Here is an 18,046-nt window from a genome sequence, read left to right as displayed (position 1 = left end):
GAAGGGGAAAAGTGCTTCAAAATAATTTCTTAGATGAATAAATTAATAGAAATGTGCCGAAAACATAGTTTCTTTTCTCTATCCTTTTTATTAAAAATAGGCTTAGATAAAGCATAAAAAATCAAGACTATTAGTATTTTAAAATGATAAACAGATCTTTCCCCTCCCCCGAAAGAAATGAGTTATTTACCGGGGTCTGCGCTGCATTCTGGGAGTATCATCAGCGACGAGCAGACATTTTATTATTATTTCCATGAAGAACAACGCTATTTTCGTTTGAAAATCGATTTGAGCGATCAGTGATAACACAATCTGACAATGTCAGAAACGTATGGTATGTGAGTCAACAACCAGCGTGATTTTTTGCGATATTTCTTGGATTTTTTTTGCTGTTTTGGAAGTTCTGTCATATGGAAAGGCGCCATTAATTTGATGTCGTTCTTATTTTCAGATTTCCTTTTCAAATTCCTTGTTATCGGTAGCGCTGGGACAGGAAAATCGTGTATTCTCCATCAGTTCATTGAAGGAAAATGTAAGTGGGGGAATTAGACTATTCCTATTTAACCATTGGAAATCCTATAACAGCGGATGGCTACACTCTTTCCGCTAGTATTCTTCTCGTTCTACATGACATTGTTTTGACCCACTATAAAAAAAAATGATTTTCCTTTAAAGTTTTTCAAATTGTATATTATAACGTTTTATTTCTTTGTAAGCAGCTAAGTTGACGGTTACCCTTATATTTAAAACAATTGTGACGACTCACGCGAAAACGTACCTTAGGGTTTTCCGCGAGTTTGGCCAAACTCGCGCCCGTTTCGCGGAAAGCTCGCTGCCTTCTCAAGGAATGCTCGCGCTTTTCTCGCGGAAAGCTCGCGCCCATCTCACAGAACGTTCGCGCCTAAATAACGGAAAGCTCACGCCTTTCTCGTGGAACGCTCGCGCCTTGACAACGGGAAGCCTCGCGACTTGCTAAACACAACTCGCTGGTCGTATCTTATAAACGACATGGAATAGCGACCAGCAAGTTGATCCTTAGTCAACTCCGATTTTTCGAAAGGACAATTGTTTTTACCCAGCACAGAGCGTCGATTTTGTCTAGAGTTTGTGTCGTTACGGCTACGGAAGAGTACCCAAGCACCTTGAAAAACTTTCACAGATTGTACTCTCTCTCGAATCGCAAATACATACGAAATAGTTAGTCTGGCAATTTAAGGACAATTTTGTGCAAGTTACTAGAGATAAGTAGTGTATTCGGGGAATAAGGACGACAGTTTTTGACATGAACTCTTGAAAGTCTTTTCGGTGACTGTTTTTTTTTAAACAAAGGGTTATCGAAGCCCGATATCAAACTATCACTGATCGTTCTAGCGCTACTGAAAACGAAAAGAAATATGTCATTACGTAGTGTTGTAATTTGGCGGAACAATTTGGTGTAAGTAACGTAGGAATTTGTAATGTGTTGGGTAATAAAGGCGAAATGCGTTTCTGAACTCGTATCGGTTTCGAGCTTCACCTATCACGAAGATCTCCATTCCAAATGAGATCTTTGTTACATATTATTATTCCAAAAAAAAGATACCCCGATATGTGAGCTTTCTTTTGCAATAAACATTGTCGCAATTGCTACATTGCTCCATTAGATGGAGCCGAACGCAAACCAAGGAAGCGTCGTTGTTCGGGTGTCTTTGTTGGACAATGACGACATGTTAATATGTAGTGGCGGCGACGACTAAATCACGCCAGTTTACGTTTGCTCAAAAACTTGCGTATTAAACAGACCCCCCCAAAAAAGATTCCCCGATATGTGAGCTTTCTTTTGCAATAAAGATTGTCGCAATCGCTACATTGCTCAATTAGATAGAACGCGAACCAAAGAAGCGTCGTTGTTCGAGTGTCTTTGTGGAAAAACAACGACATGTTAACATGTCGCGTCGGCGGCGAATAAATCACGCCGGTTTACGTTTGCTCAAAAACTCGCGTATTAAACAGACCCCCCAAAAAAGATTCCCCGATATGTGAGCTTTCTTTTGCAATAAAGATTGACGCAATCGCTACATTGCTCCATTAAATAGAGCCGAACGCAAACCAAAAAAGCGTTGTTGTTCGAGTGTCTTTGTTGAAGAACAAAGATATGTTTTTATGTCGGCAGAGAATAAATCATGCCGGTTTACCTTCGCTCAAAAAATCGCGTATCAAATAGATACCACAAAAAAGATTGTCGCAATCGCTACATTGCTCCAGCCGAACGCACCTTAAGAAGCATTGTTGTTCGAGTGAATATGTAGAAAAATAACTTTACTATACGACTAGATTTAATAAAATTTTATTTATGATTCTATATATTTAAACCATAGTATGTTTAAACGTGGTTTTCTTAACCAAGTATATGGCTTCTAGCGAACCAACCAAAGCTTCGAGCGAAACATCTTCCGACTGATGTCAAACTGTCGGAGTCGATATCAAGCTATCCCTCAAGAGGCGATTGGTAATAGCTATGTTGTCTTGATGTAGCATCGTAGCGACTTTGCCATTCGATTCCCTTGCTAGCACTCGAGATCTCAATGAAACCAAACTCAAATACTTGCTTACTTGTTTACTTCTATCCTAAGAGAGGCTTTTTTTAAGGTATAGACCACAGTAGATGTCTATCGCATTTCACCGACTTTGGAAATCGAAAGATTCAAGATTCAGCCCTTTTGCCGATTGTTACGTTATGTGCTTGCGACTCAACAACGAAAGGCTCGTGCCTGTTTTGCAAAAGCTCGCACCTGACTCGCAGAACGCTCGCGCCTATCTCGCGGAACGCTCGCGCCCATCTCGCGGAACGCTGGCGCCCATCTTGCAGAAAGCTCGCGCCCATCTCGCGGAATGCTCGCGCTTATCTTGCGGAATGCTCGCGCTTATTTAGCGGAATGCTCGCGCCCGTTTCGCGAAAAGCTCTAAGGTACGTTTTCGCGTGAGTTGTCACAATTGATCACAATGTTTACATTAGATAAGGCAAAATAACGCAACAGTTATGTACACTGAACTAATGGTGGTAGTTATTTTGTGTTTACATCTTATCTTATACAGGACTGAGTATTTATTCTTTATTATAGTAGTAGAATCAGATAGTGATAATTAATTTTTCACACAATCTTCTCAATAAATTGTTATTAAAATCATTTTTTTTCTCAACAGTCAAACAGGACTCAAGCCATACTATTGGTGTAGAGTTTGGGTCCAAAATAGTAAATGTTGGAGGGAAATCAGTAAAACTACAAATCTGGGACACTGCAGGGCAGGAGCGGTTTAGGTAAAAGATGAATGGAATGCCATTTGTCCATAAAGAGACTGAGAATGTTAGGTTTACTAGTTTTCCCCTCTCATGGTGCTATGCAACTGCTGGGCTAGTAGACTATTAAAATCACCATGTATTTGCCGCAGGTCTGTAACAAGGAGCTATTACAGGGGAGCTGCAGGGGCTTTGCTTGTTTACGACATCTCAAGGTATAATGCACTAGTCATTTGAAACCCCCACCCCCATGGTCCCGGGGAAGTGTGGGGTTAAGGTGGGGGCTTAGAGCACTTTTGAACGAGAATCTGTCCCGAAGGGGTGGGGGAATTGACATTTTTTTACTCTAAGACATATCCCCACTGTGGGGGTGTGGGACAAGTGAATAGTGTCACAAATAATATCACGTTAGTTTCTGGCTTGAGACTCTTTTTCTTCTCTAGCAAGCAATTCCATGTATTAGCATGTGGCATGCTGCACGGCGACATGTGCAAAAACCAATATTATAAATAAAATGCCAGATGAAGATGATTTTATTTTTCCATCTTTTTTTGTAACTGTTATCTTCATACTAATTGGTACAAATGTACTTGCTGAAGTGTACTGGCTTTGAAAGATAAAAAAAATTATTTCAGATGACTTGTTGTCGGGTTGTTGCCTATAGTTTTCATCCTAAGGGGTTGGGGCACTTAACTGCTGTTTTGTCCCAAGGGGGTGGGGGCTTTTCTCGGTTTTGTACAGGGTCAAAGTCTAACCCCCCACTGTTCCCCGGGACCATGGGGGTGGGGGTTTCAATTGACTAGTGCATAAGTCATACATTTTATTTACAACCTGCATGCCACCAGAGCTTGCAGGCTAATGATATAATGATATTATACAGTACTTAGCTGCTTATAAGAACCTAGAATTTAAGAACCTGTTAGCCTAAAAATAGACCCCTGTTAAATAAGAACCTTATTTAGCCTAAAATTTGAAACAGGTTCTTATAAAAAAAGAACTTGTAAGATCTCCCAGCAATGATAAAAATCATGATTCCCAAGCAGTAAACTAAAACATAAATTATATAAAATATCTTGACTGCATTTATTGTACGAACCCCAGGCCGGTTTCGACATTTCTTCAATCTAGAAACCACACTTCCACCAGCCATTAGCATATTAACTTTTCCCACCTACTAAAGAACCTAAGTAGCCTAAAACTTAAAAAAGTATCCGTTAAATAAGAACCTGCTTAAGCTAACCTGTAAAACCTAGGTTCTTATAAGCTGGTACTGTGAGTGGTGTATAATGATTTTATTAAACATTAAACATGATTATTATTAAACATTTTGTAAAATGATATTATTAAACCCATTGACCCCTCAACTGGCCTATATCTGCCATGAGAAGTACAATGTTACATAATGCTCACATTTTTACTCCCAAAATGACCTAAAAAATCTAGGTGCGCATATGTGGAACCCATTCTTTTTTCCAAAGAAAATGTGTCAATCCCATTGTGGACATTATTTTTGGGGAAAAAATAACAAAATTGCTTATATAAAACCCAGCAAAACTCATTCCCAGCAAAGAACATCTGTATGCACCTTGGTTTATTGTTCATTTATTTTCGTATTGATAAACTTTAAAAGACTGGAAACAGAAAAAAAAAAGAAAAAATTAAAGAGAAAAATAACAGAAAATACCTCAAAGGTAGAAATAGGCAAAATATAATTACAAAAGCATGTGTCTAATTACAGGGTTCAGTTTAAGTATCAGACTTGTATTTTAGAAAGAACAGAGCAATGGTATGCAGTGTACAAAATACATTATATATTTCTACCATTGCCTCTCAGCCGAGAGACTTTCAACTCGCTGACCAATTGGTTAACAGATGCCAGGACCCTCGCAAGTCCCAATATTGTGATCATCCTAGTGGGCAACAAGAAAGATTTGGATGGCGACAGAGAAGTTACTTTTCTAGAGGCCAGCAGATTTGCACAGGAAAATGGTAAGGGTGGTACACCTTGTGTAAATTGGACCTTTGTAAACTTGAATCTTCAAGAAAGGAGTCTTACTAGGACAGGCGCATACACAGGGGTGTGCGGAGGGTGTGCGGAGGGTGTGCGCACATCCCCCCTTAGTGGTAAAAACTGGGTCATTATTGATCAAGGGATCTTTAAATACTATACTTTTTCCAAATGATTCCTATAACTGCGCATCCCCCCCCCTCGGCCAATCCTTGGAACGCACCTGTAGGACCCCCAAGATGGAGTCTATCAATATACAGTGAAACCCTGTTAACTTGAACCCTTATAGTGGAGTCTGACTATCAATGTACAGTTAAACTCTTTTAACTTGAACCCTAGAAGAACATGGAAAACAGCTTGAGTTAGCGGGGAGTTTTAGATATCAGACTAGAAATGACTGAAAATAAGTTCCTTGGAAAGTGAAGTGTAAGTTGTGGGGAGTTTGAGTTGTCAGGGTTCCCAGGGGAAGGTGAACAGCAAGTTGTTACTAAGTACACAGTTGCTGACAAATGTTATACACTTGGCTATGTACAGTAACAAGACTATTATAGGTAAATTTGTACATGTGGTAATCTTGAAGAGTAATTGGATATCTTCAGGTACCAGGACCTCACATCTAATGTGTCAATTGACTGTGTGTTACAAGATGGCAGTTGTCCTGTGTGCATTAGTCTGATGTGTTTGCTCTTACAGAACTCATGTTCTTGGAGACCAGTGCACTCACTGGTGAAAATGTAGAGGAGGGATTCTTAAAGTGTTCCAGAACAATTCTCAACAAAATCGAATCAGGTAAAATATCTCTTTTTTTAAACAAAAGAAAATACTGTATCATTTTGACAACTGTGCACTTTTAGGTTATACTATACTGTGCATCTACAGTACATGATAATATGGTATGCTGGATCATTGAAATTTTTAAAAAAATGCATTTTGTTGTGCAACTGTTTGCTGTGGAGTGAAACAGATAGACAGTTGGGCAGTCGGATGGATGGATATTAGACAGGCTAATAGAATTATCTTTTGTAGGAAATCAATTGATGAACCCTTTTATCTATAAAGACATTTTCATCAAGTTATTTGTTCCTTTTCGCAGGTGAACTTGACCCTGACAGAATGGGATCAGGTATCCAATATGGTGACCCTTCCATGCGACGGTCAATAAGACCAGGGAGAGGCCGGGGGGACAACAAGAATAAATGCCCGGGTTGCTCCAAGCAGTAAAAGACCCTTAAGAACCGGAATCAATTATCACCTCTAAGGCCCGCTTAGTGTTTGACACCAGCTATTGAGTTATTTTAGTTTATAAATAAGAAGTGGTTAGGCTACAGAGGTCAAAAGGCAATGTTTGTACAGTGGGCACTATTGCCAATGAGACAAGATCCACAGACTTGATACATAGTATCATCATCCCATAAATTTTAAAGTCATTTATTCTTGATGCAAGGAGTCAATGTCTTGAATCAGGATCTTGTCCACATACATATTCTTTCTAGTTTGATAAGGTTTGTGCTTTCAGCAATTGCACATCTAAATTAGGTGCTACTGATTATAACTGGATCTATGTATTTCTTTCTTTGACAAGTGTATTGCAACATAAAACACTTAAACAAATTTCATTTCTTTGTCAAACAAAAATCTCCACTCATAGGAGAACTACAGTATTTCATTGCATTATTCAAGCAATACAATGTCCTAAGTCAAAATGATATTAGAGGATTTTTTTTATTCTAAGTATGTTCTTATAGCTAGACAATATTAATGCAATAAGTACTAGACAATATTTGCTTATTTTTGTTCATGACTCTATTTTTCAACGTTGTGTTTTGCTAAGGCTGGGGTAAACTCACTGGGATAATTTTGAAATAATTTAGTTGGGTTTTGATTGTAGAGAATCACAGCTGCAAAAGATGACATTGATTACTTCACAAATTGTTCAAGCATTATAGTCTTCTTCTAGTTGTTACTATTGAGTATGCTATCAGAAAATAACACAAATAACCCATCAGTGACTAGTCTCCATCAAAGTTGTTCTGACATCTGTCATCCAGTGATCAGTAACGACCGCTCACCTGAAATGACCATTTCTTTCTCAGAATTAGCCAATCAATGATTGACTTTCAGGACCAGTTCCTAGAAAGCAGGTTAGCGTTAATCTAGGGATAAATACGGCTATCTTGACATTTGATTGGTTAAAAAGGGCATTCATCCCTGGGTTAGCGTTAACCTGCTTTCTAAGGACCCGGCCCAGAACTTTTGGTCATTTGCTGAATGGTTTATACAGAAAGTGGTAGGTCTGCTATTCTTTAGGGTGTCTATTTGCAGAGCATCATTTCTTACTGTATTGTGACATACGTTGCTGCTAGGTATGCAGAATTGGGGCTGTGAGCTACTCTTATTTTAATGATCAACATCTATAGACTCAGTTTGTACTAGGCAAATGGTAAGATATGTTTTTTTTTTGTAAAATCCAAGAAATATTTGTGATTGTTTGGAGGGTATTCCCCCTACTCCCTGAAGATGTGGTATTTGGGGTTTCCCCAATAATGTGGTGTTGGGCTGTTTTGCTTTAGTCTTTTATGGGACTCTCTTGAAATAACAGAATAACAGAAATAACTATGATTCAACATGTTTTTATTTCATACTCCCATGCAAGCAAAAATTCGGATGGATTTGAAATTGTTAATATTGATGTTGTAAAATGCCTTTCTAGATAATAAACTGCATAATTTTCCTGCTGAATGAGACTCAGTATTAATTCTTTATTAACAGGGTGCTTTGCAGCCAATCAGAGTATCTGTTATTAGAGTTTAGATTGTCAGAAATTGAACTCCAGGTGGCAATCTCCTGTCCCCTCCCCCCACAGTTGGTTGCTTACTGTCTCGTATCAGGTGAGAGATGCAAGTCGGTAAATTACAACAGTATTATGTAGTATTGTTGTAATGATTTTGCATGTTTCAGCCATTCAAAACTTGGAATACTGTCAGCCAATCACAGTGTAACTTGTATGACGAACAAGCTCGCACTGGCCTCTTTCTAGGGAGCTCTGCACTGAGTGAAGTCAAATGACGAATGACAGCTTGCCTAAGACCCCGTCCCCACGTATCCGTTTTCGTTTGAAAACGCAACCTTTTTGATACGGATACGGGTATCGTCGAAAACGCGAAAACGATTAACGAAAACCGATCAATTTGAAAACGATCTCCAGAGTGGAACAATTTGAAAACAATGCCCCTTCGGTGCCGTGGACACGGACGAAAACCAAACCTTTCGATAACTATGGCGTGATAACTCAGGTCCAGTCCACTTGGCGCGCGAGTACGCATGCGCTGTAGAGCCTGTTATCGTTTTCGTATCGTTTTTACGTTTTCGTGGGGACGGGTCGTATTAAAATGAAAACGCTTCGTGTGGACGCGAATCTTTTTTGAAAACGGAACAAAAAGGTTGCTTTTTCAAACTAAAACGGATAGGTGGGGACAGGGTCTAAGGCAGAGTCCATTTTTTATAGTGCGCGATCGTGTTTAAAGATGGACCTTCGGTATACACCACCACCCATGTTGTGCGGGGGCGCAGGGGCTGCACCTGCGGTATAAAAGGTCGTGCCCGTGGGCAGATGGCGACTCACTCAAACCGTCAAGTAGTGCAGAGCTCTACCGACTTTCTTTAAAGATTCTGCGTGTTTAAGCCGATCAAAACTGTGGATTCTATAAACCAATCAGCGTGACAATTGTGTAGAACTGTCACTGTGATTTTACATGTTTTGACTGATCAGGACTTGGAATACTGTCAGCCAATCACAGTGTAACTTGTATAGATGAACTAACTTTAAAGATTCTGCAGGTTCCAGGTGACAAGTGACTATTTTTTATTGGATTGTCTTTGCAACAAAACATTGTCTACGGCCTTCAAGATGTTTTTTTGTGCCATCCGAGTCAAAAGTCAGTCTTGATCTGACAGTCGTGATTTGACTACCACCAAGACTAAGTTATCGGGATCCCTGTGGAAATATAGACCATGTCTAAGCTATCAGGATCCATGTGGAAAGAAAGACCACGAGTTATCGGGATATAATGTCGGTTATATAATGCGCGAGTGCAGGCGTTCATAGGCGTTGATCCCACATGGATCTAAGCTGTGGTTTCACATTTATGTATACATACTCGCAAGGATAGTTTGGCTATCCGACGGAGTTTTAGACTAGCAAAGGTCGCATGCGTGATCCGCACAATTGGCATCACGCTAGCCCGGTCGCAGCTCTAGTTTCCACATGGATCTGAGCTGTGGTTTAAAGCACTTCGTTCGAGTCGAAGTCGCCCTGCAGTTTTTTTTGCCGATGAAGTTTAACTGAGGCAAACCGGCTATACCATGCTGACGAGTCCTAATAAGGACGAAACAGCTTTCCATGGTTGCCGAACTGCACGGGTAATAGACTGTGCTAGCGTCCCGTCTTGGCCCGACTGGTGCCAATGTGTGTATGCTAGTGTGCTTTTAAAGTCCACATGTATGTATACATACTCGCAAGGATAGTTTGGCTATCCGACGGAGTTTTAGACTAGCAAAGGTCGCATGCGTGATCCGCACAATTGGCATCACGCTAGCCCGGTCGCAGCTCTAGATCCCACATGGATCTAAGCTGTGGTTTAAAGCACTTCGTTCGAGTCGAAGTCGTCCATGGTTGCCGAACTGCACGGGTAATAGACTGTGCTAGCGTCCCGTCTTGGCCCGACTGGTGCCAATGTGTGTATGTTAGTGTGCTTTTAAAAGTCCACGTTCATAGAACAGTGCTCAATACAGATACTTGGTTTGTAGGAAAAAGACCACATGAACAACCGTTTCATCTCTACAAGCCTGTTTCGTGGTTGCCCACTCTTCAGGAGATTTAAGAATATATTACTACCATTACTTATATACTATCGATATACAAAATTTACATAAAAATAGGGCGCGAAATTTGAATGGCTGTTATGATGAAATTGAAGTTCAGCTGTTGCATAGCAAGGCTTTGTTCCTGTGGCGGCACGAAGACACTAGCTCGTTACGCTTGTTTAAAGTTGTAGACCACGAATAAGCTATCGGGATTCCTGTGGAGAAATAGACCATGACTTAGCTATCGGGATCCCTGTAGAAAGACCATGTCTAAGCTACGGGGATCCCTGTGGAAAGAAAGACCATGACTTAGCTATCGGGATCCCTGTGGAAATAAAGACCACTCCTAAGCTGTCGGAGTTATGATCTCCGTGGAAAGATAGACCATGACTTAGCTATTATGGCTGTCCCAGCTGCTCAGGTTGGAAACTTATTCCCCCATGCGCGTGAACTAGGACTGTGTGCATTTCATCGGAGTCACGCCGATAAAAAAATGCATTCGAACCGCACCGGCGCCGAAAAGGCCCCGAGTTTTTGCAAAAATTCATCCTTCGGGTCATGTGATTCCACAAATCTTACAAAATCTTACATCTAAATCTAGATAAAGATAGAAGGTCATTTGTTTGTTAAGGTTACATTTTCTCGCGTTATTTAAAAAAAATTAAAAGCTACCGCTCATTTAGCTCACGCAAGACCTTGAGCGGCTACCCCTCATTTAGCCACTGCGTATAAAAAAAATGCCAAAAAAGAAATAAATGAAATCGACATACATTTACCTGACAAATTGCAGCAACGTTTGAGACAACCGTGCTATCGGGATCCCTGTGCGAAAGATACATACAGCGATGATTTCATCGTAATTTGACCTTGTAGCTCAGCTTTTTCATAGAAGAGCAAATCATCCATAGGCAACACTTAGCAGAATAAGTGGGCCACCTCTCTTGTTAGCTTGCTTTATAAGTCACTATATTCTACCATTCTCCTGATGAATTAGCGTGAAACAGTGGGCGGAATGCGGTAGGGGGTCTTTTATGGTGGTGATCTTTAAGTGGGTCTTAGTGTCCCACTGCTACATTGTTATATCCAATAAAACAGGAGCCCTAGAGATTCTTTTATCAAAGAAGTTGAGAGTTTGTCAGACATCTGGTTTTGGATCGACGGACTTTTTTTTAGATTTTTATGTCCATTAACACACTCCTCTAGTCTGTCTGCCATAAAATAAAATAAAACAAATGTCTCCTAAACATCTTCATACATTAATAAATAATCATAATTTAAAATGATAATTGGGGAAGTTTGTGATGTTCAATAATATATAGATAACGTTTCATAAAGTGTAAACAAACAAAAAAAGAAACACGTCTTATCCAGTTTGAAGATGAAGGAATTTCTGCTGTTTGTGCAGGTAAGGTTTTCCTTATATAACGGTATTGAAGGGATGATCACGAACGATGGTGTGTTTTTTTTTTATTCGGCTTCATTTCAAAGGTTAATTGCAGAATTATCTTTATAGTTTTTTTTCTTCAAAACAGGGTGATCACCAAACGGGAGTGTTAGTTTGATCAGAATTGGGAAAAAAAAGGAACAAAATGTGAATAAAAAGCAATTTAAAATATTTTTTAGAATAAGTATTATTGAAGGTGCAAGTTTGTAAGCTTCGAGAAAATTCATAAAAAAATAGAATTTGTTTGAATTAGCAAATGTTGGAATCAGAAAGTGGTCTCACATTATCATTTTACGTATTTACTAGATTCCCAAAATAAGTACAGTGGAACCTCGATAAATCGACTCCCTAACTAACACGAAATTGTTAAGACCTCTCTTTGGCCTCTCGCGAGTAATTGAAATATCAAAGAGTAGTAAGTTAGAAATTGGCACTCGATTTTTTTTCGATATTTCCAACAAAACGATTCGGTGGTCCATAAAAGACATAAGATGGACTTTAACTTATATACGCAAAATGGAGTGGTTTGCAACTACAGTATTTTAGATTTTTTAGGTAGACCACGTAAGTAATGTGCACATTTATACTCCTTCACTTCCAAGAGCGGTAGGACGTAGCTAAACGTGCCAAGCCGACATCCAAAGATACCAGAAGCTTATTTGGAGAAAAACCTTGTGTTGGCTGCAGACACCTCATATCTAAACATCTAAATCTGTTAACCGTCACCATATGAAATCATTTTTTTTTTCAAATTCTTCCCATTCACTGCTTTTGTCTCGAGTATTGCATTTATAATCAGTCTTGAATTTTTTACATTTTAGTGGCTTACCAATCTGACTATTTTTTTCAGATTATAACAATCATCTCCCTACCCAAAGGTAATATTTGTACTTCATATATTAGGTATAAATAGCTGCACATAATGGGACACTAGTATTCACCGCTAACTCGGACAGTCGGAATAATGAGTCCATTTGTAAAATTACCATAAAAAAAATTTGATTTAGATTTATTGTCCTCTACGGAAAACCGGCTTCAAACTCCCTGTGTTTTGACAATTTCTCGCCGAAATGATTTCGCAACGCGCGCGACAAATTCAAAGTTTGCTGAAATTTTATTTGTGATAAACAAAAGCAGCACGTACATCCCCATACGAAGGAAAACGAAAAGTTACTCGAAGTTCAGGCCTGCATAATTTATCACAATCAAGAGAAGTATTTAAGTGATTGTACCTATTGTCTGTGGAGGATTCAAAGCGAAAGAAATAATTTCTACCAAATTCGTGAAAACGAGTCAAACGGGACTAAGTTAGTCTACATAACAATGTTGGTCAAAATTCGTGCATTGTCTTCATCAGGCCCAGCGAATAACGGTGGATAGTCCACCGCTATTTACTTCGCCTTCGGCGAATAATTGTTAAAATATTAATTATTATTGTTAAAATATAAATTACTATTATTGCCGAATTATTGGGGGGGGGGCACGATACAGAAACATTAAGAAAACAATGGGGGGGGGGGCACAGCCACGCCAATACTGGTCATTTCCTTATGATTTTTGAAAACATTTGGGGGGGCACCCTCAGATATGGCCCAGCTGTAGCTTATTTAAGAACATTGGAAATACATGAATGTCAGCTTTTATGCCCGTTCATACTCATAACCGCAGTAAAAAAAACTGTTCATGACTTTTTACGAACTGCGTCAATGTGTTAAGGGACATATTAAAAATATCGGCAATTTTTTTTGCGCTATACTTTTCAGGCGAAGGAGCACCCAAACCTGTGGCCTTCTACCCTTTGAATGCTGTCCACAACACACGTGACATCAGCGGCAATGGTCTTCCGGCTGGAATCGCGTCTGGCGTGACACTTGTCAAGGGACCTGATGGAAGAGATGGCGGGGCGTATTACTTTTCTGGGACGTCCAGTAGCTACATCGAGATCCCTTACCACGCAATGATCGACACAAGGTGAGAGTCAGGGTCTTTATTGTCAAGACAGGAGAAAAAAATGGCAAAATTAAAATTGTAAGGTTGTGTTAGCTTACATTTTGTTTATGCCTAGAGGTTCCTTGCAGAATATAAATCAAAATAAGCTTTATTATTTTTTGGTAGATGATATGTTCCTGAGATAGGATTCAGCAAAGTTGTCATAGATCATGAAAAAAGTAGCAATTTCGCCCAAATTGGGCAATTTCAGACAAATCAAAAGTCTTACAATTTGTAATATCTAAAGAACGGATTATCTACCAAAAAATACTCAAGCTTATTTTGTTTTATATTACCCAAGGAACATCTATGAAAATAATCAAGCGAATATAAGCTAACACGACCTTACAATTTGAACTTTGCCATTTCTTGCTCCTGTCCGTCAAGATAAAATAAAAAAGTAAACTTCAAACCATCGTAGATAACCTGTTATGAGTTGGTGACAGATGCGTAACCAGGATTGACTGAGGGGGTGTGGGTGCGCAGTCATAGGCACCAAATGGAAAAAGCATGGTTTAGTAGGCAAATTTTTGGGTAAGCTTGTTTTTGGGTCCAATTCATAGCGTTTGGCGAGGAAGGGATGCTTCACGGGAAGTGGCGGTAGGTGGGCGAGGGAAACCTAATGTGGTGTCCAGGTGTGTTCTGAGCGTGTGACTGTAACCTTAGCATGTGACTGTAACCTTAGCATGTGACTGTAACCTTATTGTGTGACTGTAGCCTTAGCATGTGACTGTAACCTTAGCATGTGACTGTAACCTTAGCATGTGACTGTAACCTCAGCGTGTGACTGTAACCTTATCATGTGACTGTAACTTTAGCATGTGACTGTAACCTTAGCACGTGACTGTAACCTTAGCATGTGACAGTAACTTTAGCATGTGACTGTAACCTTAGCTTGTGACTGTAACCTTAGCATGTGACTGTAACCTTATTATGTGACTGTAGCCTTAGCATGTGACTGTAACCTTAGCATGTGACTGTAACTTTAGCATGTGACTGTAACCTTAGTTTGTGACTGTAACCTTAGCATGTGACTGTAACCTTATTGTGTGACTGTAACCTTAGCACGTGACTGTAACCTTATTGTGTGACTGTAGCCTTAGCATGTGACTGTAACCTTAGCATGTGACTGTAACCTTAGCATGTGACTGTAACTTTAGCATGTGACTGTAACCTTAGCTTGTGACTGTAACCTTATTGTGTGACTGTAGCCTTAGCATGTGACTGTAGCCTTAGCATGTGACTGTAACCTTAGCATGTGACTGTAACTTTAGCATGTGACTGTAACCTTAGCTTGTGACTGTAACCTTAGCATGTGACTGAAACCTTATTGTGTGACTGTAACCTTAGCACGTGACTGTAACCTTATTGTGTGACTGTAGCCTTAGCATGTGACTGTAACCTTAGCATGTGACTGTAACCTTATTGTGTGACTGTAACTTTAGCATGTGACTGTAACCTTAGCACGTGACTGTAACCTTAGCATGTGACTGTAACTTTAGCATGTGACTGTAACCTTAGCTTGTGACTGTAACCTTAGCATGTGACTGTAACCTTATTATGTGACTGTAGCCTTAGCATGTGACTGTAACCTTAGCATGTGACTGTAACTTTAGCATGTGACTGTAACCTTAGCGTGTGACTGTAACCTTAGCATGTGACTGTAACCTTAGCATGTGACTGTAACTTTAGCATGTGACTGTAACCTTAGCATGTGACTGTAACCTTAGCATGTGACTGTAACCTTAGCATGTGACTGTAACCTTAGCATGTGACTGTAACTTTAGCATGTGACTGTAACCTTAGCACGTGACTGTAACCTTAGCATGTGACTGTAACTTTAGCATGTGACTGTAACTTTAGCATGTGACTGTAACCTTAGCACGTGACTGTAACCTTAGCATGTGACTGTAACTTTAGCATGTGACTGTAACCTTAGCATGTGACTGTAGCCTTATCATGTGACTGTAACCTTAGCATGTGACTGTAACCTTAGTGTGACTGTAACCTTAGCATGTGACTGTAACCTTATTGTGTGACTGTAACTTTAGCATGTGACTGTAACCTTAGCATGTGACTGTAACCTTATTGTGTGACTGTAACCTTATCATGTGACTGTAACCTTAGCATGTGACTGTAACCTTATCATGTGACTGTAACCTTAGCATGTGACTGTAACCTTATCATGTGACTGTAACCTTAGCGTGACTGTAACTTTAGCATGTGACTGTAACCTTAGCATGTGACTGTAACCTTAGCATGTGACTGTAACCTTAGCGTGACTGTAACCTTAGCATGTGACTGTAACTTTAGCATGTGACTGTAACCTTAGCGTGACTGTAACCTTATCATGTGACTGTAACCTTAGCATGTGACTGTAACCTTAGCGTGACTGTAACCTTAGCATGTGACTGTAACCTTAGCGTGACTGTAACCTTATTGTGTGACTGTAACCTTAGCATGTGACTGTAACCTTATCATAAGACTGTAACCTTAGCATGTGACTGTAACCTTATCATGTGACTGTAACCTTAGCATGTGACTGTAACCTTAGCGTGACTGTAACCTTATCATGTGACTGTAACCTTAGCGTGACTGTAACCTTAGCATGACTGTAACCTTAGCACGTGACTGTAACCTTAGCATGTGACTGTAACCTTATTGTGTGACTGTAACCTTAGCATGTGACTGTAACGTTAGCATGTGACTGTAACCTTAGCATGTGACTGTAACCTTAGCATGTGACTTTAACCTTATCATGTGACTGTAACCTTAGCTTGTGACTGTAACCTTAGCATGTGACTGTAACCTTAGCATGACTGTAACCTTATTGTGTGACTGTAACCTTAGCATGTGACTGTAACCTTAGCATGACTGTAACCTTATTGTGTGACTGTAACCTTAGCATGTGACTGTAACCTTAGCATGTGACTGTAACCTTATCATGTGACTGTAACCTTAGCATGTGACTGTAACCTTAGCATGTGACTGTAAACTTAGCATGTGACTGTAACCTTATCATGTGACTGTAACCTTAGCATGTGACTGTAACCTTAGCATGTGACTGTAACCTTAGCATGTGACTGTAACTTTAGCATGTGACTGTAACCTTAGCATGTGACTGTAACTTTATCATGTGACTGTAACCTTAGCATGTGACTGTAACCTTAGCGTGACTGTAACCTTAGCATGTGACTGTAACCTTAGGCTGTGACTGTAACCTTAGCATGTGACTGTAACCTTAGCATGTGACTGTAACCTTAGCATGTGACTGTAACCTTGCTTTTCATGGCGTCTAACACGAAATGTACATGTTAAATAAATTACGACATTTTTAATTATTTAAGGATCGTTTTTGCTATTTTTATGACTGATGTTATCCTATGCAACCTGAGTATGTTTATTTTACAGATACTCCCTTACCGTACTCGCATGGGTACGCCCTGAATCACAAGGTCCAATTCTCCAATACTATCGCTCTAATTGGGGCGTTCATTTCTGGGTTGTTGAACCAACGCCAAAGTTATTTGTTAGAGTGGTGACAAGGTCGCTTCAGTCCACAAATAATGCAATGGGTGGAAATCTCTTTTGGCAAGCTTGGTACTTCGTGGGGTTCAGTTATGACTATACATCAGGACGCGTAAAGCTTTTCCTGGATGGAGTAATTGTCAGCGAGCTATACATCGGAACATTTGAAACGGCAACAAACAGAGAGGTACAGTACGTTGAATTTGCACCGTATGACCGCAAAAAAGGGTCGTTTAGAGATTGAGTCCTTGGTGTGAGCTTTTTCACGCCGATCTCCCAAAGATTACCTTTTCGTATCAGAGGCTCCGAGCTTCGCGGCGACAACTATTTGTGCGAAGCTCGGAGCTTCTGGTACCAATGGTACCCAAAGATTGATACGACGTGCGAATGCCGAACGGTATATTGAATTTTGTTGCACTTTTTATTTTTACCATGGCTGAGAACTGGAGAAAGGGAATAAGTTGTCATTATTTAGATGCAATTTAAAAAAGGCGACTTTAAATCTTTTAAATAGTTTTGTTTTGAGAGATTTTGCTTTTAGGCAATTTAAAGATCAAAAACGCTCTAATTTGACTTTGTGATAATCTAAGGTTTTAGGAGGCATGTAAAGTGCATTAGATAACTGCTCCTTGATAGAAATGTTCTTTTTTTATCCTTATTGCTGTGTCTATATTGTTTTCATCCTTAGCTCCGCCTTGGAGCAGTGACGTTCGACAGTCGACACTACCGGGGTCGCATCTCATGCTTACAGATCTACAACACCGCTCTCAGCTGGAATGATATACGAGACGCAAGCGGAGCCTGTAATGATGGTAAGGCAAACACGTGACTAGACGCACGCGTAACACGCGTTACAGGAGCGGGAGCGCGCAGCCTGTGACAAATATACGACTAGAAGAACTAGTTAAATGCACATTCGCACGTTGGCCAATATATC

The 18,046-nt window shown here is 39.9% G+C and overlaps 2 protein-coding genes across 3 annotated transcripts in view; both read left to right on the top strand.

The window, feature by feature from the left end:
- Positions 1 to 184: 184 nt before the first annotated feature.
- LOC5514951 (ras-related protein Rab-4B) lies at positions 185 to 8,024 on the top strand. Of its 2 annotated transcripts, XM_001635060.3 has the most exons (7): positions 185 to 334; positions 452 to 532; positions 3,184 to 3,298; positions 3,430 to 3,492; positions 5,112 to 5,266; positions 5,979 to 6,074; positions 6,379 to 8,024. In XM_001635060.3, exons 1-7 carry the CDS (start codon positions 319 to 321, stop codon positions 6,504 to 6,506), a joined length of 654 nt encoding a protein of 217 aa, XP_001635110.2. In that variant the 5' UTR covers positions 185 to 318; the 3' UTR covers positions 6,507 to 8,024. The 2 variants fall into 2 exon arrangements, with proteins under 2 accessions (XP_001635110.2, XP_032240446.2); XM_032384555.2 differs by lacking the exon at positions 185 to 334 and having other exon boundaries at positions 433 to 532.
- A 3,433-nt stretch (positions 8,025 to 11,457) lies between these two features.
- LOC116619611 (protein sidekick-2) overlaps positions 11,458 to 18,046 on the top strand; it is a 20,786-nt gene continuing 14,197 nt past the window's right edge. Inside the window, exons 1-5 of the mRNA XM_048730372.1 lie at positions 11,458 to 11,553; positions 12,443 to 12,470; positions 13,356 to 13,563; positions 16,993 to 17,296; positions 17,798 to 17,921. Coding sequence (XP_048586329.1) covers positions 11,527 to 11,553; positions 12,443 to 12,470; positions 13,356 to 13,563; positions 16,993 to 17,296; positions 17,798 to 17,921 — 691 coding nt within the window. The 5' untranslated portion in view covers positions 11,458 to 11,526. The remainder of the gene's footprint in view (positions 11,554 to 12,442; positions 12,471 to 13,355; positions 13,564 to 16,992; positions 17,297 to 17,797; positions 17,922 to 18,046) is intronic.

This window comes from Nematostella vectensis, chromosome 7 (genome assembly GCF_932526225.1).
Source record: "Nematostella vectensis chromosome 7, jaNemVect1.1, whole genome shotgun sequence".
In the NCBI taxonomy this organism is placed as follows: domain Eukaryota; kingdom Metazoa; phylum Cnidaria; class Anthozoa; order Actiniaria; family Edwardsiidae; genus Nematostella; species Nematostella vectensis.
The sequence above is the reverse complement of the archived record's forward strand: the minus strand, read 5'-3'. Positions and strand labels throughout refer to the sequence as shown.

What these genes read in the sequence shown, in the direction of transcription:
- LOC5514951 (XM_032384555.2), top strand. Translation starts at nt 433, where the DNA reads ATGTCGTTCTTATTTTCAGATTTCCTTTTCAAATTCCTTGTTATCGGT. An exon ending in CTTGTTTACGACATCTCAAG is followed by an intron (nt 3,493 to 5,111) that starts GTATAATGCACT and finishes ATTGCCTCTCAG; the next exon opens with CCGAGAGACTTTCAACTCGC. An exon ending in TCTCAACAAAATCGAATCAG is followed by an intron (nt 6,075 to 6,378) that starts GTAAAATATCTC and finishes TCCTTTTCGCAG; the next exon opens with GTGAACTTGACCCTGACAGA.